The sequence below is a fragment of the Pteropus vampyrus genome, unplaced genomic scaffold (assembly GCF_000151845.1).
Source record: "Pteropus vampyrus isolate Shadow unplaced genomic scaffold, Pvam_2.0 Scaffold70, whole genome shotgun sequence".
NCBI lineage: Eukaryota > Metazoa > Chordata > Mammalia > Chiroptera > Pteropodidae > Pteropus > Pteropus vampyrus.
Window position 1 is genome coordinate 1,746,011 of NW_011888851.1, and position 25,133 is coordinate 1,771,143.

Genomic DNA, 25,133 nt, shown 5'->3' on the forward strand with positions numbered 1-25,133 from the left:
TCTTATTCACCAAATACTTCCTAAATTCCTTCTTTTGTACTATGAATACAGATAATGAAAATGTAACTTCTTTCTATATGAACATATGTGTACTAAAAATGAAATCTTTATGTAATACAGTCACATTATAACCACACTTTTAGCTAATTTCACATTGTATAGGATATTTCAGCACTAGAGTACAATATAATAAACTTTAATACGAGTATTAAGGTATTTTTAAATTTCTAAAAGTTTTTAATAGTTTCATATTAAATAATTCCCAGTCAAAGCAATGAATGTATTATCTGCATCAACATACATAGAAATAATTCTATCCTAACACGAAACTTAATTCTAATTTTTTCATGGGATTGGATGGTCAAAGTCTTTATTACATAACTAATAGTGCAAGCCCCTAGATTAGGCACAGGTGATATAATAAGACATAGTTCAAAGTTTTATTGCCAACTTTAATAACATTTGTTGATAAATGAAATTTTGAGGCTTTACCTGTTGTAGAGCCATGATATTACTTTTATCAGCATCAAGCTGGGCATTTTTCAGTTTTTCCCTCAGGTTATGTAACATCTGCTGATATTCAATAATTTCATCATCCTTAGAAGACAAAATTACCTAGAAATAAACAAAATAAGATGTTACATGAAAAGAAATTAATAAACCATTCCTCATTTATGATAGTCTATTATATACCATTAGAAGATTTCAAGAAAATATAGGAAATAAAATTCTTTAAAGTGAGAAAGTATCAGCAACTATTGAAATAATCATTGTTCCTTTTGTATGTACAACTTGAAGTTCAAATAAGAAATGATTATATGCACTGTAATTTTTTTTTTTTTTTTTTTTAGGAATTCAATCTTTAAACAATCTCAAGGTTTCAAAACCCATTCTCAAAACAAGAAGTTCAAATACCTCCTCCATGCAATAACAAAAAATTTTATACAAGTAATCTTCATAAAGAAAATATTAAAATGCCACTGAGAAGCATAAAATATCTTGAATGAATGAAAGATATCCTGCAGTACTGAATGAAAGGAGAGAAGATTTGCCTTCCCCTTGACAAGAGGCCCTAGGGCCTGATAACATACATACGGTTACAGCATTGCCACCTACTTTGTGGCATCTAACCACCATTTTTTTAAATACTGTATTGCAAATGTAAAAATAACTAGGCAAGTGGATCTTGAAAGTTCTCAAAAAAAAAACTGTAACTATGTATGGTGATGGATGTTATAACTGGACTCATTGTGGTGATGTTCATTTTGCTATATATACAAATATCAAATCATAACATTGTATACCTAAAACTAATGTAATGTTATGTCAATTATATCTCGATTTTTTTAAAAAAGGAAAGATAGCTTCTGTTTTTCCTCTATTAAAACCAAATATCGACATCAATCTATAAGTTGATTTATAAATTTAATTCATACGCAATAAAAGAACTAAGACATTTTTAAGAACTATTACTAAAATCTGTTAACAAAATGCATTTATAAGGAAGAGTCTAAAAATAGAAAAACAATGAAAATAGCTTTTTCGAATATTTAAACATAACAATAATTAAAACAAATGTACATGGTTAGAAAATAGGTCAATATAAGAAAGTCATAAAATAAAATTCACTAGACATTTCTATGTAATAAAAATAGAACTGTATTTCAGTAAGAGAATAATTAAATATTCAAATAATGTTTGGACAACAGATTAGCTCTAGTACATCCATATCTCACTCTTCATAGCAAAATGAATTATATATGCTTCAAAGATCTAAATGCAAATATGAAACTAGAAGACACTAAAAGAAAATATGATAAAACAATTTTATATTCAAAATCCTTACTAATTATGATACAAAGGCCAAAAGCCTTAAAAATATAATGAATTAATCTACATAATGTACAAAAAGAATTCATAGTAAAAAATACTATAAAGCCAAAAGACAAGAGACAAACTGGAAAAATATATTTGCAATATGTACCACAATTACACTTGTAGCAATTTATTCTACAGATATACATTTCCAAAATAATGACTATACGAACATATTCATTAAAACACTATTTCCAACAGCAAAAACTGGTAACCTTCTAAGCATCACATAATAGTATTCAAATAAATAACATCTGCCAAAAAAATTACACGGCCATTAAAAAGAACAATGCAATACTATATGTACTGATATAAAATAAGGCTTTTAAAAAAGATATTAAGTAAAAACAAAGTAAAGTGCAGAAGAATAGATATGCTATCATCTCTCCCCACAAAATTAAGTACGGTAAAAACTACTCTCCTCCCAACCTCCCCCTCCCCCGCCACCCAGGGCTTGGTAAATGAGGGCTTACATGTCAAATTTGGCCTGCTACCTGTTTTTGTAAAGATTTATTAGAAAAGAACCTTGCTCATCCATTTATGTATTGTCTATAATTACTTTCATGCTATAATAACAAAGTTGAGTACTTATACTAGAGACCAGATAGTCTAAATATTTACTTCCTAGCCTTTTACAAAAAGTTTACTGACGTCTAATCGATTCTATAGGCCTCATTTCCAGTGCTACTACTGCTTTTGTTTAAAATAGATTATCTGAGCTTCTCTGATGATAATCAATTCCAAATAGCCAATAAGATTTATGTCAACCCTGTTAGAAACACTGACTATACATGTGATAGCTTTTATAATTAAAATCATTTATGCAAAATCACTTCAGACTTTTTTCAAAATATACAATCATTCCAATAATAGCTTCTGATATGGTAAGGCTGGAGGATTTGCCTGGGATTAGAGACTAGTGAGGAGAAAGAGACTTTTGAAATGACGTCTCAGGTGATTCTGAAAGATCCCTTTTCTTACTCCCACTCTCACTGAATGCCAACAGCTTGATTAATTTGACACGAAAGGAGAGTCAGAAATACTGACTCCAAACTAAAATTTAACCTGGAATTCTATAACTAATGTACACAAGGTAACTTTTATATATATAAAAAATGAATTTTATTTAGAATTATCTATTTTAGATGAAAATATATTTTAGATTTAGATTTCTATCAAAAAGTTTAATTTTAAGTTTAATTCATTAAACTGGTGGAAGCACTCAAATCAACAACAAATAAGCTAGAGTACTACGCAGGAGAGTTCTTAGAGTTCTTCCAGCTAAGACATTTAATACACTTTTAAAAATGCTTAATAAAATAACTATTATAACGCCTTTAAAGAAAACTAAGACAAAATATTGAAAACTAAACTACAAATGAAAATGCCATTATAACAACTGAAAAAGTACCTTCCATTCTTCTACTTTTGCATTGACAGCTACCATGACTGGATCATCTTCTTCATTTTTTGCTTTCAGAAGATCTGTAAGTTCTTGCACCTAAAGGGCAACAATTATTTCAAGAATTGTTGCAAATTAGTACAATATGTACATATTATTATATATGAATATTTATACATATATACATATACATTACAAATATATGTTCATTATGGAGCAGTTCTGTAGCCAGAGGAGACGTTTAATGGTTTCTGCATCTTCACAGTTGTATAATTATGTTTTTAAGCATTATTATATTTTCTTAAATAAGTTTAACCCCATGTAAATAGTGAACAATGTTATTGGTTTCTTTGATATTAACAGTACATTTTTTTTAAGGTGTAAAATTAAATTTTATGGTCCATAAGACTGCTAAGAGTCTTTAGTAGAAATTCCCATAATTATTAGGTTTGCAGAACTGCTATCTACACTTTCAGGTATCACCTATATACCCTACATGGCAAGAATTACAAGGTATGCGTAAGAACATTAGAGAAACACATAAAAACAAATATATCAGCATGGCAACATATTATAGTATAAAACGACATATTACAACGTAAGACAGAAATTCATATCCAAGAAAGTTAAAGTACTATCTAGTTTCAAATAAATAATGAGGTAATATGAAGTCTGCACAAATAAATCAGTCCAACAGGAATTCTTACCTGAAGGCGATAATAATCATTTTCTTTTTTTAATTGATCCATTATATTATCTGTCTGATGCACAATAGCTTTCATTCTATTATATTCATCAGTCATCTTCTCCATTTCCTGTACAGACTCTTCTAGATTTTTTCTCATTTCTTGATTCTGAACTTCAATCTTCTCATTAGCTTCTGTTAAAGTCTAAGAAAGTTAAAGACATTATGGTTAAAAATAATATAAGAAACTAACTTAAAATTAAATTGAGAGAGGTTGCCAGTCAAGATAGCATAGTAGTTAAACACTGCACCCACCTTCTCCCATAACCACATCAAAATTACAACTAAACTACAGAACGACCATCAAGAATCGCTTGAAGTCTAGCTGAACAGAAGTCCTATAACTAAGGATATATAGAATAAGCCACACTGAGAATGGTAAGAGGGGAAGAGACATGAAATGGGCTTGTCCCACACCCACAGGTGGAGGTTAAAAATCAGGGGAGATATTTCAGCTGTAGAAGAGCCAGGGGTCCCAGCCCCACACCAGGCAACCCAACCCAGGAAGAGAAGTACCCACAACTTCTGGTTGTGAAAGCCAGCGGAGATTATGGCTGAGTGAGACGGAGGATGGCTAGAGCCCCAAGAATTCCTCTTAAACGATCTGCCCATGGACTTATGCACTGATGGACTCACTTGCTCTGAGCTCCAGCACTAAGGCAGCAGTTTGAAAGGCTCCAGGGACATATGAGGAGTAACTGAATTGTCTGGCTTCAGGACGAGGGCTGGAGGGACAGCTTTCTCCCAGACGGAAGTGCTGGCAGAAGCCACTGTTCCTTTGTTGAGCCCTTCCCTGGCCCAGCCTGCAGGCACAGGTGGCTGTCGTATCTGAGTCTCCACCAACGTAGCTAACACAGATAGCCCTACACTGATGACTCCTTGAGATTGTGCCCCACCCAACTTGTGAGCTCACCCATGCCACTTCCTGTAGCTTTTCATACAAATGGCCTGTCTTGGTTCATGCTGCAGACTTTTCTAAAATCTCTCAAAGGTTCACAAACCCCAAACAAACAGCATCTGGCCTTAATGCGCCCTGTGCTACTTGCTAAGCAGCCGCAAGCACAGCACTAGCGGCAGCCAGCCTTATTTCACAGCTTAGCCTCTCCCAAGCACCTCCAAGCCCAGCATAAGTGACAACCATCTACAGATTAGTTTGTAACTCAGATCAAGTGGCCCTGAGCAGGGTACAGGCAGCGAGTGACCTTGGCCTGCACCAGAGCCCCTCCCAAGAGGTCCTAGAACCAACAAACCTGGTGGCTAGCTTCAGACAATACCAGAGTACCACCAGCCAACCACCTCTACAAACAAAAGGTATACTCAGCAAGCATCAGAGCTCCGCTAAAGTGATTCCTGCTCTATAGGGTCAGCCCCTGCACAACAGCTCCTCTACTGTAGTCACTAGCCAGTCCTCACAACCAATCAGCTTGAGGGTCAAACCCTCCCACTGACGTGCTAACAGAAATCAAGGCTCAACTACAACAGGAGGGAACACACAACCCACAGAAGGGACATATCTGGAGTACCGAACTCAAGTGACCAAGGAGACTGAGCCATTGAGCCCCATAGGACATCTACTACATAAGGCCACTTTACCAAGTCCAGGAAACATAGCAGCTCTTCCTAATAAATAGAAACAAACACAGGGAAGCAGCCAAAATGAGGAGGCAAAAGAACATGTCTGAAATGAAAGAACAGAACAAGACTCCAGATGAAGAACTCAACAAAATGGAGACAAGCAATCTACCAGATGCAGAGTTCAAAACACTGGTTATAAGGATGCTCAATGATCTCAGTGAGAACTTCAACAAAGAGACAGGAAACATAAAAATGGAGATAAAAAATATAAAAAAGAATCAGAAATAAAGAATACAATAACAGAAATGAATATATTAGAATGAATCAACAGTAGATTAGATGAATCAGAGGACTGAATCAGTGACTTGGAAGATCCAGTAGCATAAAACATTCAATCAGAACAGCAAAAAAAAAAAAAAAAAAAAAAAAAAAAAAAAAAACTGAAAAAAGTGAGAATAGTCTAAGGAGCTCTGGGACAACATCAAACATGCCAACATTCACATGACATGGGTATCGGAATGACAAAAGAGCAAGGAATTGAAAATGTATTTGAAAAAATGATGGAAAATTTCCCTAACCTGGCAAAGGAAATAAATGTACAAGCCCAGGAAATATAGGGTCCCAAACAAGATAAACCCAAAGAGGCCCATACCAAGACATATCATAATTAAAATGCCAAAGGTTAAAGACAAAGAGAATTTTAAAAGCAGAAGTGAAAAGCAGTTGCCTACAAGGGAGTTCCCATAATACTGTCAGCTGATTTCTCAACAGAAACTTTGCAGTCCAGAATGGATTGGCATGAAAATTCAAGTGATAAAAAGCAAGGACCTACATGCAAGATGACTCTACTCAACAAAACTATCATTTAGAATCTAAGGACAGCTAAACAGTTTCCCAAAACAAGCAAAAGCTACAAGAGTTCACCACCACCAAACCAGTATTACAAGAAATATGAGACTTCTTTAATAAGGAAAAAATCAAAAATATGAATAATAAAATGGCAATAAGTACATATCTACCAACAATTACTTTAAATGTAAATAAATTAAATGGTCCAATCAAAAGATAGGGTGACTGAATGGATAAGAAAACAAGACCCTTATATATGCTGCCTACAAGAGACTCACTTCAGATCGAAAGACACACACAGACTGAAAGTGAAGGGATGGAAAAAGATATTTCATAAATATGGAAACAAAAAAACAGCTGGGGTAGCAATACTTATATCAGACAAAATAGACTTTAAAATAAAGGCTATATCAAGAGACAAAGAACGAACCAGCAATTCCACTTCTGAGTATTTATCAAAAGAAAGCCAAAACACTAATCCGAAAAGACATATGCATCCATATGTTCATTGCAGTATGATTTACAATAGCTACGATATGGAAGCAATCTAAGTGTCCATCAATAGATGAATGGATAAAGAAGTGGTACATATATACAATGGAATATTACTCCATCATAAAAAAAGAATAAAATCTTGCCATCTGCAACAAAACGGATGGACCTAGAGGGTATTATGCTGAGTGGAGTAAGTCAGATAAAGACAAATACCACATGATTTCATTTTCATGTGAAATCTAAAAAAACAAAACAGAAACTCATAGATACTGAGATTTTGATGGTTTCTAGATAGGAGAGGGAGTGGGCAATGTGTGAAAAAGGGGAAGGGATTAAAAGGTACAAATTAGTAGTTACAAAATAGTCATGTGGATATAAAGTAGCGCATAGGAAATATAGTCAATAATATTGTAATAACTATGTATAGTGTCAGATCTGTACTAGATTTATAGGGGTGATCACTTCGTAAGTTATAAAAAAATCTAATCGCTATGTTGTTCATTTGATACTAATACATCTATAATTGAAAAAATTTTTTTAAACTTAAAAAAAGACAATAGAATTGGGCATTAAAAAAAGAAAAATATGGATTGAATCACATCAGAAGCTATCCTTGTTATCAGCCCTTCTCAATTGGGGTTTTGTGAGAGATTTAATTTAAAATGTTCTATCCGTCTACAATGGTACTAGTTATGTATCTGTCGGAGAATTAGAAAAGTAGTCTCTTGACCTTAAAGTAGTCTCTTAATATTCTGTCATGGAACCCTGGATGGAGCAAAGCTATTTGTCATACCTAAGTGTTTTCATCAAATCCTTATGTAGGAGGGCCTGGTAATTAATACCACAGTCCCACTGAATATGATTTGAGGTTATTTTTACATAATAATGCTAAAGTTACCTAATGTGAACTATACATAATTTTCTACCCATCATGTGGATTCAGTTATTTTTCATTATATCCAGTTTCTCATGTTATCTGTTGCTATAATCAATCTTTCTAAATTTCAAATTTATTAAATCGTGTTTTTTATTATTGTAGCTAAGCTACCTCTAAATCTCATCTTAGTTATAAAAATAGCCATCTAACTGGTATGCCCTATTATACTCTTGTACCCCTACAAACCAGTGCTTTTCAAAATTATTTCATGGCATACACACATATCCCCCAAAACCTTCAGTGACTTTCCACTGAAGATCAAGATCCTTACAGGTCTACAAGACCTCAGCCTCATCTTGTACCACTCTCTCCCCCATTCTCTGTGCTTTCAGCATAATGCCATTGCCTCTTCCCCTCTTTTGATCAGAATAAGAAATACGTGGTTAAAAAAATTTAAACAATTCTGAAAAGCTTATAAATGTAAAAATAACATTCTTCCCTACCCAAGAAGTAATTTATTTTAACTTTAAGCTACTTCCTATGGTATTTATGGTCATATTTATAAGTAACATACTTATATGGCTATTTCTTAACTTAGCCATTTTAAACATATTTATTTCCTGTTATAGTAAGTGAGGATTTGACTATTTCTCTGTCATTACCTCATTTCCTCCTATCCTTCAAATAGTTAATTGTTATTCTTTGTTAATCAATTGAGGTTTATTATGATTATATAAATAAAATCAACTTCAAAACAAAAAAATAATTAATTTAAATTACATGAAGTCATAAGCATCTGATGGAGAAAGGAGAATTCTTTATAGATCTTTAGTATCAACTGCCGTTGACCAATTAAATCAAATTAAATATCAAAAAAACTGCACCTAAGGATCTTAGTTCTTAAACAGTGCCCAAGATAGGCACATAAAAAGAATGAATGTGCAAAAATATTTTTGCAAAACTTCAAAGATGCAATTTATTTCATGTTTTATAAACATATAGTTGCAGATTTATACTAAAGAATTTAAATGTAGTGCTAAATATTAGATTTATATAATAATAAAATTAAAGTTTTATAAGAATCATTGCTTTGAACTGACGTCTATCCATTTTACCTGAATTTCATCCAGATATTGAACAAGTTCACAGTTTTTCTTAGACAACTGTGATCGGTAGTCACTGTCTTCTCCTCTTCTTGATAAAAGTGTTTCTTTTTGTGAATCTATTTGTTTCTGATAGTCAATAATATCTTGACGAAGCTGTTCATTCTGAAGGTAAACCAAACACAATATTCTATTAAGAAACTATCCAGAAAAACAAAATTTCATCCTCTAAATAGTGATGTCAAAACATTATCTTTAAAATCCCAAGGTTTCACCACCCCTAAAGCCTCACCTTTTTCTTTAGACGTTTGTTCTCCACAAAAGGACAGGAAAAAGGTCATTAGAAATGAGAAAGGTAACACATAATTAAAAATAATAATTAAAAATTAAAGAAAACAAGAGAAATTCTAGGAGAATGAGATATTATTTTGGATAACCAAAAAAAGCAAGAATATTATCAACAAAGACAAAGAACATGTTGACTATGTTAAAAAGATAAGAACGCCTATTAGGATAAACAGTGTAAATATTATTTGGCTCAGAAGAACCAAATAACAATTAGAACTGATGAGATTTCATGAGAAACAAAAATTTTTAAAGACTGCTGAATAAAATGAGAGACATAATAAGACAGAAATCCAGTCATATACTCAATTAGCAAACTAGTAAAGAATAGCTTATGAAACAGAAGGCAAGATTTATCCACGTAGACCTAAGAGATGAATGTAGGACTTAATGGCCTCACCTCTCAATTTATTTTCTATTTTTCTGAGATAAAGTCTTATCATAATATCAGCCAGTTTGAAAATATCACTTACTTAGACATTTCCAGTTCTGGTTACTGTATAAATTTATGAAAACTTATTTTACAAGTATCTTGTTGATCCACTACAATTACTAAAATTGTTTACCAACCTCTCTTCTTAATTTGCTGTTTTCATTTTCTGCTTCCTCATTTCGAAGAGCCAACTAAAATAGCAAAAAATAAATAAATAAAATTCAGTGGCAATTCAATACAATGCTAGATTTTCAGCTTATCAATTTAAATTTTAAATCTCCAATGAAGTGAAGAATGTTTATCTACTATGGACTACATGATGATCCAAGATATAAATAAGACAAAATATCTGAAAACTAAGAATTAGGAAAGATAAGATAGGTTTAGTTTAAAAGATTATTTTTAAAAAATCTCTAACCAAAGGATACAGAAAAACAAAAAAACATACCTACTTCACCAGCAGAAATCTTAATAATGAATAGTTCTCTGACCAAGATCTTTATCATTTTATAGTTGTTCTGTCAAGGCTAGAATACTCTCTGCTCTCAGTGAACATTAAATTACTTAGAAATATAACATAATACAACATAATGGTTAAAAAAAAGGAATGTGAAATCAATCAGACTGGCCTAGATTTATATCCCTTGTACAATGATTGCAAGTAAAATGTGAACAAGTCATTTAACATCTCTTAAAGTCAGTTTTCTCATCTCATAAGCTCATATAAAAATTAAGTACAATGTATATAAAGTCCTTTGCACAATGTTCAGCACATGGAATAGCAAAAAATTCTGAAGTGTTCTCTTCTCCACATATAAATGATTTCATTTGTGACTCTTCTTCAGTTTCCCAAAACAGGCAAATATTATAACCATTATGGAGTTTTCTCTTCTATTATCCAAACCCCATCCCTCTTATGACCTTTCACTATTCTGCTTTTCCCCTTCATTTCAAGAAGATAAAATCCCAATGGTGTGCAACTATAACATACTTAAAAGTCTATAATAAATAACCAAATGCAGTATGTAATTCTTGATGGAACCTTGGATATTGGGTGGTGAGGCTATGAAGGACATTACTGAGCCAATACAGAAAAAAATGATTATAGATCAGATATTAGGTAACTCTATCAAATTAATATTATAATTCCTGAGTATGCTAATTATATAGAAGTTATAGTGGAGAATACCTCTCCTGAGGTATTCTCTTTTCAGGAGAGACATGCTGAAATACTTAAAAATGAAGTATCATGATTATCTGTAATACTTAAATATGAAGTATGAGATTTGCAATCAACTCTCAAATGGCTCAGGAGAGAGGAGGGGTGTAGGGGAGGGAGGGAGAGAAACATCTGTGTGTACAAAGATACTGAGAGAATGATAAAGCAAATATGGTACAATGTTAACAACTAGTGAACCTATATGAATAGCATATGGATGTTGTTTTTCTTACAATCTTTATGAAAATACAAAAGTTTTCAAAATTAAAGTTCAAAGAAAGTTCATAATAAAATGCAATGTGCTATACACATCTTAAAAGTTCACCTATTTTTATTATCATTACTATATGGCAGTTAAGACATTGTTTTGAATAAAAAAATTTTAACAAGAGAGATGTCAAGAACTTAACACTACAGCACTTAACACTACTGATGCTTTTTTCCCTTGGTTTTTGAAATATCACACTTTTGTTATACTTTCTTGACCTGTCCTTTAAAGCACCTCTTTCTATTTCATTAGACATTTCTATATCTCAGAGGTCTGCCTTACGAGCATTTCCGTGGCTTCAATATCTAGGCAGATGATCCACAAACCCTTATCCTCTACACAGTATCTCTTGTGAATTCTATATCCACAGATATCCTTTTTGAATATGCACACAGAGACCTCAAACTCAAGCGTATAAAACTGAAATAATAATTGCAAACCAACAACTCAACTCCTCTTGTGTCCCTTCTAAGTGAATGGCACTATCCATCTATCTGATGGCCCGACCTAGAAAATTAGGTGGACTCTCCATTCATCCCTCTTCATCGTCAACCAATCATTCATCATGTCCAATTATATCTACATCTCTCGAATGTGTCTGTGTCCTTAATCCCCTTCAGTCACTCCTTTAGTTAGGCCATTATACACTTGCCTGTCCTGGCCCCCTTCAATCCATTCTCTACAAATAGAGTGAACTTTAAAAGTATAGAACTGATCAAGATATCCTTGTGTTTAAAATTCTCATTTAAGAAAAAAGACCAAATTCCTCAGAAACTAGCCATTGCTTATCTTTCCAGACGATCATGAATGTTAAAACTGGAAGGCAGGATGGCACAGTGGTTTAGAGCAGAGACCGCTGAGTAAGTTCGAATTCAAATCATGGCTTTACTATTCATTAACTGTATAACCATGGGCAATTATTTATCCTTTCTGTGTCTCAGGTCTTTCATCTGTAGCATAAAGGAAATGTCACCTATCTCTATAAGTATCAAATGAAGAATAATGAATTAATACATATAAAGTATCTGGCACATAGTAAGGACTCTACGCTAGGTATTTTTATCTATATTCCAGCCAAAATGAATAACTGTTGTTCGCTGAATACACCATGCTATCTCTTACTTCCAGGTCTTGGCAAATGCTGTATCTTCTACTCAGAATGCCCTTTCTTTAACCACAACGTACATCTCATTCCCTTAGCTAGGCTAACTCCTACTTCAGGTCTCTTGATACAGATCAATTCCTGAATTTCAAGACTAATTTAGGTATCCTTCTCTAGAGTATTACAAAATATTCATATATACTTATGTTTCTCCAGAATATCATATGAGCTCTATGTCACATTTATTATTAACACTGAATATCACTGAGATGCAGAATATAGTTGCCCACTATATCCCTAATATCTAGCACAGTATTTGGTATGCTGTAAATTACTCAGTAAAACTGAATGACTTGTTAAGGGCATAAAGAAATTGCCAAAGCAACTCATACCCATATTCTATCTCAAGGAACCTAGCAGCTGAAAAGGTACATTGGTCATATGTTCAGGTTTTCACTGTGTGTTTCTATGAATAAAGGTAATCTAAGACACAAATGAACAGGTATTTCTCATTAGTTAGAGTATGTGGTACGAATAATAAGAGGTTAACTAATATATGGGCTAGATAGAAAAAAAACACATAGTACAGAAAACCTCACAGACATACCCCTAAGGAATTTTTTTACTGTATATCACATGGTGAATCCTCTACGATTATTAAAAAATCTATAGGTCTGTTATGTTTTACCGAGTCAACTGAACAAATAATGCCTTAAACAAATAAGAGCTTAATCCTAACCTTTAGGTGACTCAATCTATACTTTTTTCACTGCAAAAACTATATAGATAACATGATTATTGCATGATTTTTCCAAATTATATAGTAAAATAGCTATATCCCTTATAAATCAATTTATAATGGATTCTTTATTAATAGTAACATCACCTAATGATTACTGTTGTTTAGTTAAAATTTATAACCATCTATTTCCAAAAGAACAATGGACCAAGTAAGAATATCAGAATGTAACATTAATCTTTTAAAGGACAAAAAGGTAGAAAAAGCTTCTGGGCTTTAGGGATAGGACAGTTACCACAATTTGGCACCAAATTCTGTACTGCTTACTGACAGTTGAGGCAAAATAAAAACATGTTATTTTCTGACGGAAGATACAAATTTATTTATAAAAAATTTTTTTTCTTCAAATAAAATTTAAGTGAACATTGTGTGATTTTATAAATAACAAGGAATAATATAAGAGATAATAGCAAACTATGCTGGTATAAAAAGATGAAATGTCATAATTTTAAAATAAGTATTGATTTACAAAATGCTGATAATCAACACAACTTTTTAAGAACCTATATATTACATGAGGTACATCCAAAAACAAGAAATCTGATTGATTGTTACTGAATACATCATTAAAGATTAATTTCCAAGTCTACTACTAGCATAAATACAAAAAAAAATACCTTTTTCCCCAAAATAAACTATAGCAAATAAGAAAATCAATTTTTTAAATGCCTATTAATTTCTTCATACCAGTTTTCCAGAACAAATCATCAATTTTATGTAAACAATTCAAATACTCTCAGAAAAATGTACCTCTAAACATAGAAAATTAATCTCCACATCATATTCACTAGAAGTACCTGATCCATTATATTTTAAAGACATGATGATAACATGAACTGTGAATATAAAGACCTTAGCGATAAAGATACATCAATTTTCACATATAACATACAAACATAAAAAATTATATTACCAGTAATTATAAAGAGCATAACCAAGTATTTTTTAGGTAACTTGAACAGTTAAGATCCATCAAAAAAAAAATGTGCCTTACTTGTTCATTAACTTTTTTCTCTTTCTCTAGCTCCTTTTCCATGTCTTCCAATTCCCTATCTTTTTGTTCCAACTGCTTTTCAAGTTGGCGAATTTCATCACGTAAAAACCGAGTATCACGTCCACCTGCAGACTGCTGTGCCATCTTAAATAAAACAAAAGTATAAATTAATCCCATTATATTTGGAGATCAAATAAATCAATAATAAGCAAAGAATTATCTCTATTTTAAATGTTATTATAATCAGCAGATGTTTAAAATCATGTTAGCTTAATAAACATTTTTTTAAATTTAGCTTATTTAAGATTTAGTTGGCAGGCGACAACCCCTTAAGCTGTTCCTAAATCACCCAGAGCTAAGAATTGACCATCAATCACTCAGGATCTCTTACAGCCTCTAAGCCACAGGTACTGGACTAAACTGCAAAGTCATAGAACATAGGTGATGAACTATCTAGGTTTCTCCTGAGCATCAGAGCTCTGGAACCAGGCCACAAACTACCAAAGCCTCCATCCCAGTCATTGATCCCTAGTACTCTTAACCTACCACCTACCATTTCCCTCATACCAAAGACCAGTGCTATCCAAAAATAGGACTGTCTAGAATAATGAAAATGTTCTGCACTATCCAGTACAGTAACCACTATCTATATGTGGCTATTGAGCACTTGCAATGTGACTACTGCAACTAAAGAACAGAATGTCTAATTTTAATGAATTTAAATGTAAATAGCCACAAGTTGTTAGTGCTACAGTATTGGACAGCCCAGATTTAGATTATCTTTAAAATCTTGCAACAGATGAAATCCACTTCATTTCAATTTCACTTCATTTCTTGTTATTTTGGGTCATAGTCCAAAACATCAAATCCTTTTGGTCATCTAATCTGTCTCACATTCATCTCTTCACCATACAGTTCTGTTACTCCTCTACCTTAACTGAATTTTTCTCATTCTTTCTCTCCTTCAAAAAGCTTTCCATTGTGCTCTTGAAAATTCTCTTTTGAGATAAATTAGTATTTTACATCCTCAACCTTTTTACTGAATCATCTTTTCCAACTCCTAGCCTTAGCTTCAATTGGCTCCTTTTAGTATACTAATTCCTTTGGAACTCTTTCACTTGGGAGACACTCATTTGCATCCCATATACTTCAGGGTCAAGAGAAGGTGCTTGCTGATTTACCCCAACTCGCAACTTCCAAGCTATCACTCCTCCACCATCCTGTAAAAACACCTCCTGCTTTGAATCTCACATGATATCCAGCTATTTAACCTCTGTCTACTCATAACAGCAGCAAACTACCAACTTCAAGTCACTTGCTCACAAAATTCATTGAGGAATTATTGGCACATAGCTCAGTCTTCCATCAAAAGCCCCTCAAAGCAATTCCCATATCTACACAACTTTCATTCTTGGTCTCATTTTTTTTTTTTAAACTTGATTCTTGAATTCAGTATAGCCTCCTACTCTCATGCCCACCCTAGGACCTTGTCCAAGCAGGAATAGTCTCTGCATTATTCCCAGTATACCTGCCCTCAAATCCCTTGACTCCTCCCTAACTTCTCTCCACCACCCCAATCTTGATTTCCTTGCCTATTCAGCTAAGACCTCATTATGATCACTGCAACCACTTTTCTTACCAATATCTCCAACTGCCCCTACCCCTTTATTCTGCAGCTGCTACCTGACCAAACACTAACAGAATGAATCAGACTTCATAATTCACTTAATAAGTATTTATTGAGAGTGGTTGGTATTTTCCTAGAAGCTGGATATACAGTAGGGAATAAAAAATAAATCCAAGCTCACAGGGCTAACACATAAAATGAGGATCTGAACTCAAATTGTCTGACTCTAGATCCAGTAACCCCCCGGCTCACTCACCACTATATTTCAAACTTTATCTTTCTTAAAATTTGACCATGTATCTCCAACTCTTAATTTTAGAAGATGACATTCTCTTCACCCTCTCAACTTCCAGGCACTAAACCTACAAACCTAAAGGTTTCTGTACACATCTATTCTTCCTCCTTTCCTCTTACAAAGGAAGGTCTTTCCTCCTTTCAAAGGCTAATCCATTTGTATCACATTCCTTCCCACACTCTCACGAATCTCAACTTATTCAGTTATTAACACATTCATATTTTGGATGTTGGCTTTCTCAAAAGCTACTTCTACTATGTTTACTTTGGTTACTAGTAATCCTTTGTATATCTCTCTAGACTGTAAACACCATGAGATTACTGAATGTTTTTATTTTGTTCGTAATCGGTATGTAAAATATATACTGAACAAATAGTGTCATTCTTGTGAATTTTTTCCAGTCAACAATTATCAAAAATTATGAAAATAATAATTTGAGATAAAATTAATAACAATTACACCACAAGGAATACAAAAGAACATACCTCCAATTCATTTTCCAGTTTCATTACTTTAGTTTTTAATTGGTTTTCTATTTAAAAAAATAAAAATAAATGTTTCAATTGGTCAGATTTACATCAAAACAAACTTTTCAAATAAAATTTTTTTTAAAGATTCCATCGTGATAGTAATAAGGTAATATAAGAGAAAATAACTATTTTATACCAGACCCATGAAATAAATCTACAAATATTTTTCAAAAGATTGAGTATATATACTTTATAGCTAATAATTCTCTAGCTTTAGTGAATAAACAGAATCCACTAACATCAAAATAAACTTTCCCCAAGGCATTTACCAAATTTTGCTTGTTCTTCTCCAGCTTTTTCAACTTCTTCCAAAGCTAGTTCTACTTCTTGAGCTTTCATCTAAAGAAAAAAAAGGGGGGGACTGCAATATGCCTTTACACTAGAATGTAAAAATTGAAACTCAAGATTTTATTTGATATCCCAATACTTAGTGTTTCCATGCCTGTCACGTGGAGACATTGAGCAAATATTTGTTAAGTGGATACATGACTTTCTTTTTTAACGCTATAATTTGTATTCTCAACAGTTTGAAACATCTTTGTTTCCTTTTTCTCTTAAGTCTTATATCCAGTATTGCAACTTTTCCCTTTGTAATGTTTTCCACTCTTTTTTCTTCTATTCTTTTCCACTACCTTTCATTGTCATTATGCTAGCCATAATTTTATGTCTAACCTCCTTCACAATGCTCTGTCTAAACAGCTTCAAATTGTCCTATCAACATACCTAGTTTAGCCCTCCTAAGGCATATTTTTTTATCTATCAATTGTGGCGCAAAAATCTTTAATGGCTCCTCATTTCTGACAGCATAAGATACAACTCTGAATCCTTGACAAGGCTGTCAATTTATATGTACCCAACATTTGTTTACTCTGGAACCTGCTATAAACTTTCTGCATTTGTCTCCTCAAATACAAAGAATATACACATTTTCAATCCCCAGTTTTTTGCTTATGGGAACTTCCAGCTCTTGAATCTCCATAACATTTTAGCACTGCCTTCTACTTACCTAAAACTACTTATCACTCTTTGAACTTTATGAAGTGTTCTCATACTTAAATCTCTTCCTTTTCTAACAAATCCCTATAGTAGTCGTCTGCATTTTTCATTTCTACCTCAGAATTGTGTTAACACAATTAACATAGGACCTCCCTGTGTTATTTTAAAACATATTCCATCTGTTTGGAGAAACACATTCTTTTAGGAACTTTAGCGCAGAAACTATTAATGTTTTGCGCAGTAAAATTCTCAATCAGATTTGAAGATATCTCATTTTTAGAGCTGATTTAGATATCACAAAGTACTTTCACAGATTAATTTCTTCAAAAACAGATTCTTAAATTTCTCTAACAAAGCTGTTTTTAAAACCTACTGTATACGAACCTTCATTAGTGACTGAGTAATTCTGAAAAGGTGTATCATATTTTCTTGGCTTTCATTTTTTAGCTCATTTACTTCCACCTAAGTAAATAGAAAAAGAACTGTTTTATATTTCATAACCCCTAAATAAAATATAAGAATTCTTCCAGTTATACCATTCAGCGATTTCAGGGACAACTTAGATTAATCTTAGTCATATGTATATATCTATGTATTATTTATCAATGAAGCACCTTGGATAAGGAAACCAATAAATTATCTGCCAATTCTTCTTGACGAGGCAGGTCATCTGGGTCAACTTTTATTATTTCTTTCCAGTTTATATTAGGTGGCATCTTGAATTCTTTAGCAATGCTTTACCTTCTGTAAAAAAAAAAAAAAAAAAAAGTGGGTATTAGCATTTTCAAGGTAAACAGCATTATTGTTTTTACAGTAATTTAGTTTTTATAAATTAAATTATAACTGTATGGTGTTATCAAAGGGCTATGACACCTTAACTGTATAACAGAGATGTGGGTAAAATAGCCTTGATCAAAATAGCAGTCGGCACAAACCATCAGATATTATATAGGCTAAATAAAATATGACAGACAGCTCCCTTGCTCAAATTAATCTAGGTCAGAACCAAGGTTTTGAGTCCCCTTCTCCATGTTCCTTACCACCAAAGCGCGCGAACATCTAATGGTGCCAAGCGCGGAGGTGCTTGGAAGGCTGAAACTGACCCCTGATTCGGAGAAGCAGGAACTGGGAGTAAAAAAAAAGTGCAGACATAAATAATTGAAATTAGTGCAGTCGGGCCGGGGTAACCACGGCTGAAGCGAAAAAGCAAAGGAATTGCGGACCAAAGACTAAGTAGTAGAAAGCTGGGCTATTACAAGGATTAAAGAATCTGCATGGGAAGATTCGCCGTTCCAGCTCACCAAGACCCACCCACCGAGCCTGGCAATCAGCAGCGGCTTCGTATCTACCGCATCCACCAAACCGGCCCCGCCACTACGCCTGACCGCTCCCCAGCGTGGTTCCAACACAACACTGGATCTCGCCAAGTGGTCCGAAAGAAGCAATAGCGGCGGCAGCTGCTAGGCGACACGATTCCCCACCCAGCCACCGCCCGAATAAGACCCCGGATGCAAGCGAAGCCTACATTTCACGACCGTGGTGTGATGCTTTACGTTTAGATTCCCCAGAGAGGTCCCTGGACTCTATGTAAAAGACGAGAAGAAGGCGTGGGATTAGGACTCCAAATCCCAGAGTGCGGTGCTTCCTGGAGGCTTGTGCATCCTGGGAACTGAAGTGCCTGAGAAGCGGAGGTAGGCCTTTCCCGGCGTGCAGTGCAGGAGGTTGCGACCGTACCCGGGCGGCACGGGAACGACTTGGAGGCGGGAGGCGCAGTGACTGAGGCGCGTCTGCGGTAGTGACCTGAACGAGGTAGACCATGAATGTGTCTTCGGTGGCGTCGCTCGCTGGCCCGCTTTTCCTGAGGTTTCTCTAAAGCCATACCCCAGTGGAACCTCTCCCAGGTGAGGTCGGACCGTCGGTCAGCGGCGGGGGAGGAGTCGATGGGAGCGGTCGGTGTCTGAAGAGGTGGGAAGACCCCACCTTCTTAGGCGTTTGCAGGGGACGTCCCGGTTGGTGCTCTCTGCAAGAAGAAAAAAGTTTTAGCCTTTCTCGGTATCAGAATTTGCCTCTTTATAGTGGAGGAGGGGCCGCGCAATCGAGGTCATGATTTGAGGGCGAGTGAAGAATTGAGAAGAGGCTAATGCATCTTCCTACCCCGCCCGCCTTACCTGTAGCACCTTTACCTTCTTGAATTGAAGGACTTGAAGGTTGAGAAGTTAATAGATGGCTATAGAGAGTAGAGGTTAGAACTTGTCTGGACCACTGCTAGGGGTAGAGAGGAGACTCAGTACTCTCCACTTTGTTGCTAACATTTAGTTGCCGAGGATTGCCCTTCTGTGAAGGCACCTAAGAAGTGACTTCTTAGATGTTTACAATTCTTGTACAAGTTTTGTTCATCCTGCTGCTCTCAGCCATTCTAGAGTACAATATACTACTAGATAATTTTCTTAAGAAGCTGTAGACTTGAAATCTATATGGCATTTTCAACTCTTTGGACTAATGCCACTCATCTATATCTTTTTTTAATCAGTTTTTTTCTTAGAATAATTGGTAGTAAATCGTTCTTTTGAAAATATATGATATTTTCCAAATCACGTGGTTGAGTAATAGCTCACTAGAGGTAGCTTAGTAGAAAACAAAAAGAAATACTGATTTTGAGAGAGACATTTAAAGACATAAGGATAATTTGTCTAATCCTTTACTGAAAGATGATATGCCAAATACTATTCATTATCTTTTTTTTAAACCATGTTCTACGTTACATCTGCAGAACTTACTTATCTTGTTTATTTCGGGCTATTTCATTGATCTATTGTGTGTTTTTATACCAATACCATACTGTTGTGATTACTGTAGCTTTATCATTATCTCATTTAATCTTCATAACTGTCCAGTGAAATAGGTCCTTATGTTCTCCTTATTTTCTAACTAAGTTAAGAAATTGAGGATTGGAGAGGTTAATTACTCAGCTCAAACTTAAATAGTGTGATTGAACACAGATCTTTATGGCTGGAGGACATGTTTTTAACAGCTATACTGCCTCAGTCATGCTAGGAAACAATATTTGTAAAGTGCTTGAATATCAATCTTGCTATTCATAGTACATATTACCATCTTCTAATTATATAACTGTTTATCAAAGTTAAATATTTTTCATGTTCAGTTCTTTTCATTCATAATTTAGCTGAGGAAGATAGGAATGAAATCCAGTGTTTCTTGAGCACATATTATGTTGTATAATCTGCTTAAAACTGTATATTTTTATAGTAGAAATCTATAAATTATTTCTGCTGTAGCACCTTATTTTTTTTTTCTTTTATTATAACTATTATTTCCTATTTATTCATTTCTAGTCTTGTTTTATCTGTATTGGTCTTTTCTACCCTCTACTTTCCTCACCCTCTTGTTCACATTTATATTCCTACGAACTCAATGTACCTAGTCAAATGGTAAGTTTTATTCTCATTTTTCAAAAGTGAAAACAGGTTCAGAGAAGCTAAGTAATTTCCTAATAATTAATGAAGCTAAGATTGCAACCCAGATCTCAGTTACAGTTCTGACTAAATGCAAAATCTTGCTTAAATGACTTTACTCATGCCAAATCTTGCTTAAATGACTTTACTCATGCCAAAAATATTTTCAAGCTTGTACATTCTGCTAGACACTGGAGATACAGCAAAAAATGAATTAGCTATTGTGTATGTCCTCTTGCCTTATAGTATATTTGCACCTAACCGTGAATCAAGAAATTTAACTCAAATTTTAGTTTGGTCACTCCCTTTGATTTTGAGCAAAATCACTAAAACTCACCATTATTTTTCATCAAATTTTCTGCATCATTCAGTTTTCACCAAGAGAAAGGACTTATGTGACAATTTTATAAATGCCATTGTTATTGGAATACTGGCCTGGACCTGCCTTCTTCCTTCTCTGCGGTTTTATGAGCAATTTTATCTGACCAAAATCACTTCACAAGAAAAACTCGCCTTCTATAATTGTTACTTGTTGTCTGTAGCAATCAACCTGAGTTCCTTAGATATTACTTCCCATTGCCTTTTTGCTGCCTTATCAAGAAAATGAGCTTACTTTTCTAGTGTCTAAAAACATGCAAGCCCATGAAAAATTTAGTATCCACTATGTATAGTAAATGTTTTGTTTTGCCTTGTTCTCATGGAGAGGAATCGGTGTAGAGCAAGCAGACACTTGTCTTCTCTCAACTTGAGGAAACTGGAAAGATTAGTAGGAGTCAGTGTGAATGCAAACTTTGCAAACTTTGCGTGCCAAAGTTTTTTGAACTATAAAGTAGCAATAAAATATAGTAGATTGTTCTTATTGAGAAAGATATAATTGTGAAATTATTGAACTGAGAGGACTTTCTTTTTCAGGCTAAATATTCCTAGATTCATATAAACTTTTCTTACATGTTTGTTTTTTCCATAGTTGTACTGTTGTATTAGAAAAAGTAACACTCAGTACAATTTTGTTGAAAAAATTATATTGTTTTATATGTCTGTAATATAGCTCATGAGTGATCTCCATTTGCAGTTGGATTTTTTGCACATATATAGTGACATCCCATTTTTGTAAGCAAACAGATCAATCATCCCATCCACTCAGACCATACGTATCTGTGTGGAAATACATACGTGCCTAGAAGAAAAACTTGAAGTTCCCTGTCTTAATCTCTTTATGCTGCCTTTAACAGAATACCCTAGATTAGATGGTTCATAAACAACAGGAATTTATTTCTCACAGTTCTGGAGGCTGGTAATTCCAAGATCAGGGCATCAGCAAATTCATTGTCTGTTGAGGACCCACTTTCTGGTTCATAGAGAGTGTCTTTTTGCTGTGTCCTCACATGGCAAAAGGGTCAAGGGATCACTTTTATAAGAGCATTCAATCCTTTTGTGAAGGCCTCACCTTTGTTATGTAATCATTCCCCATAGGCCTCACCTCAAAATGTCATCACATTGGGTATTAGGATTTAACCTGAATTTTGTGAGACATAAATACCCGGTCTTTAGAAGTCCTGCAACTAACATTGAACAGCGATGTGTTACATTATTACCATAATGACCTCTAGTGAATCATGCCTCCCTCTGTGTATACTCTTATGTAATGCTCTCCCTTTTCCTTAACCTCTACCCTTGCAGGTACCTATTTTGAACAGAACCTGAGATAGCTCCACAACTAAGTTTATGACATACATGAGAACTAGCTCTCCTTTTCTCTCATAATATGATCCCCTTGGAGAATCTTTAAAAAGTTCTATTATTTGGCCCTTTTTCTAACCTCTCCCACATGAATTCTGGGTTTACCTTGCTTGCATGATAGTAAAAAGAAACACACACACACACACACACACACACTAAGCAGAGACTTGAAAAGAGCTTGTGCATTGGGATTTACACTCCTGCTCTCCTGAGATCACCATTTAAAGCAGTTCAGGTTAACCTACTAAACTCTAGTAACTAGAGGATATGACCACAGGTAGCAGAGACTAGCTTTCTAAATTGAGACACCTACCCTTTAGATATCTAGCCTTAAGCAGGTTAACTATAAGCTCATAAGAGACCCCAGGAACACCTAACATAAGAAACACCCACACACACTTACGTACTTACTTAAAATGAGCCAGTGAGCTCAAGCCTGGAGCAGAGGACAGTCCTCAAAGTTAAATCAAGTTTAGAGAGTTGATTATTATGTTGGAATTGAGCGTTTCAATTACTGAATGAAACTGTTTTGCAACTTAAAGTAACTGCATGACATTTTATTACCTAACTATATTTAGGAATCATGGGATCTGTCCAAGTTTAAGTAATATTTTTATAACCTTGTGTTCTTTAAGTCTTTAAATTCAACCTAAAAGTATTCTGTTTATAATATAACATGTCAGTTCTATTAAAAAAAAAAAAATAAGTAACTTCAAATAAAAAGACTAAATGTCTTTAATAAGCTACATTTAAAATTTGGTTAAATTGCCTTAATTTAAAACTTCATTTATAATTCTAATATATATATTTTTATTCAAAGACTTCAGATGACTGACTTAAGCAGAACTTTCTCAGTACTTAAATTTTATAAAGCCAATAAATTAAACTTAACACCAAAGCAATTCCCAAGTTGTTATAAAAATTCCAGAACTATTTGTAAACTTGGCTAAAAATTCTTTTACTTTTTAGCCAGAAGTCCTAAATGTAGAAGTTGCATGATAAATAATTTAATATTATGCATATTATATTATTGTAACATATGGTATTTTAAATTGTCAGTCTCAGTGTGTAGCAAATTCTCTTAAACATTATAAGTACTCTAAAAATCAAATACATGTTATTCCTAGATATAATTTCAAATTATTAAAACCACAGGTTTAATTTACTTCCTTTCCTCTGTTAATTTTAAACTTTCCTATGGTGAAAACATTGAACCCAACAGCAGTTTTGTCATCTCAAGTGTTAGAAGTCAGAGACTTGATAGATATTACTTTGAGAGATTTCTGGTTTGTACACAAAACTTTATTCCTACCCAGAGGTGGATGTCCTGAGTTGTTTCGTTTTTCTGAATTGCAATTACACCCACACACACAGATTTTAGAGTAAAATAGTTCTTCACTCAGTGAATTTAAATACATCTGGCGTTCTGTTAATTAGAGTTACTCTCTTAAGGGAGACATTGGAGATAAGTTTTTGAGACCTTGACTATCTTAAAATATTTTTAATCCTACTTTCACACTTGGGAAATTCTACTTTACTAATACAGAACTTTAAGCTGGAAATTATTCTCAGAAATTTGAAATATTACTCCCTTTTTGTTTTATGGATTTTTTTTTTCTCCCTAGCTTCCAGTTTTGTTGGTGGAAAAACAAGATTTGTTTGGATTCCTTATCTTTGGTATGGAACTTGCTTTCTTTCTTCCTGAAAGCTTTTAGAATCCTCTTTGTTTTCAGTGATGTAAAATTTCAGATTCTGTGCCCAGTTGATAGAAGAGAGGTGGAGGATCTCAAAATAAAAACAGACTTTTACTTAACCCTCATTGTCGGGCTTTCAGCATGCTACCTTTGTTCTCACCTGTGTTCCCTGTACCAAACATTCTGTGTTTCACCTACTAGAGAGAGGAAGTCCCTAGTCTTCTGCCTTGCTGTAGGAGAGAAGGTTACTTGGCTTTGTATCCAGTGAGAGAATGGTCTAAACTTTGCAAATTCATCTTTGCTGTTTGTTTTATTAAGATCCTTGGTGCCAGTTTTTGAGATTTATGCTGGCAGAAGTGGAGAAAACTTTCAGCTTTCTCCCTTTCAGCTTAGGATTCACTTTCCTGAGCTTTGTTGACTCACTAATATTTTTGCCTTTCCAGCTTCCAAATTTTGCTATCATCCCCTTTCCAATTGTCTTCATTCTTGTGAATTTTTAGCTTTTTTTATTTATTGATACCTTTAGTATCATTTTTAGTACGTTCGGGAAGAAGCTGAGGCAAATAAATACCTGTTCATTCTCTCCAATCTTTAAACAAGCACCGTCAACTTTTTTTGTGTGATAATAAGTGTATACAAGTCTATACTGTTTAGAGATGGTAAGTCACTTCTGGATTAAAGAGAAGCCCTAACACAA

At 34.0% G+C, this 25,133-nt stretch overlaps 2 protein-coding genes and 1 pseudogene across 16 annotated transcripts in view; 2 read left to right on the forward strand and 1 right to left on the reverse strand.

Annotated features, from left to right (window-relative positions):
- CEP290 (centrosomal protein 290) overlaps positions 1 to 19,153 on the reverse strand; it is an 86,931-nt gene extending 67,778 nt beyond the window's left edge. For 3 of the 13 annotated variants that reach the window (XM_011361743.2, XM_011361747.2, XM_011361748.2), the window contains exons 1-12: positions 18,845 to 19,028; positions 18,570 to 18,654; positions 18,144 to 18,273; positions 17,914 to 17,991; positions 16,803 to 16,872; positions 16,489 to 16,535; positions 14,082 to 14,225; positions 9,837 to 9,890; positions 8,934 to 9,086; positions 3,985 to 4,167; positions 3,287 to 3,376; positions 493 to 615 (exon numbers count right to left, since the gene is read on the reverse strand). In XM_011361743.2, the coding sequence (XP_011360045.1) occupies positions 493 to 615; positions 3,287 to 3,376; positions 3,985 to 4,167; positions 8,934 to 9,086; positions 9,837 to 9,890; positions 14,082 to 14,225; positions 16,489 to 16,535; positions 16,803 to 16,872; positions 17,914 to 17,991; positions 18,144 to 18,245 (1,044 nt within the window). In that variant the 5' untranslated portion in view covers positions 18,246 to 18,273; positions 18,570 to 18,654; positions 18,845 to 19,028. Of the gene's footprint in view, positions 1 to 492; positions 616 to 3,286; positions 3,377 to 3,984; positions 4,168 to 8,933; positions 9,087 to 9,836; positions 9,891 to 14,081; positions 14,226 to 16,488; positions 16,536 to 16,802; positions 16,873 to 17,913; positions 17,992 to 18,143; positions 18,274 to 18,569; positions 18,659 to 18,830; positions 19,029 to 19,054 lie in introns of those variants that run through there. The other 10 variants (XM_023531546.1, XM_023531540.1, XM_023531541.1 and 7 more) reach the window with 10 other exon arrangements.
- Positions 1,025 to 1,142, forward strand: LOC111740934 (annotated as a pseudogene).
- Positions 19,154 to 19,242: 89 nt separating the features above from the next.
- The window catches only part of TMTC3 (transmembrane and tetratricopeptide repeat containing 3), a 54,396-nt gene continuing 48,505 nt past the window's right edge, over positions 19,243 to 25,133 (forward strand). Inside the window, exons 1-2 of one of the 3 annotated variants that reach the window (XM_023531548.1) lie at positions 19,259 to 19,430; positions 24,368 to 24,419. The gene's annotated coding sequence lies outside the window, so the exon portion shown is untranslated. Of the gene's footprint in view, positions 19,431 to 24,367; positions 24,420 to 25,133 lie in introns of all 3 variants that reach the window. The other 2 variants (XM_011361752.2, XM_023531549.1) reach the window with 2 other exon arrangements.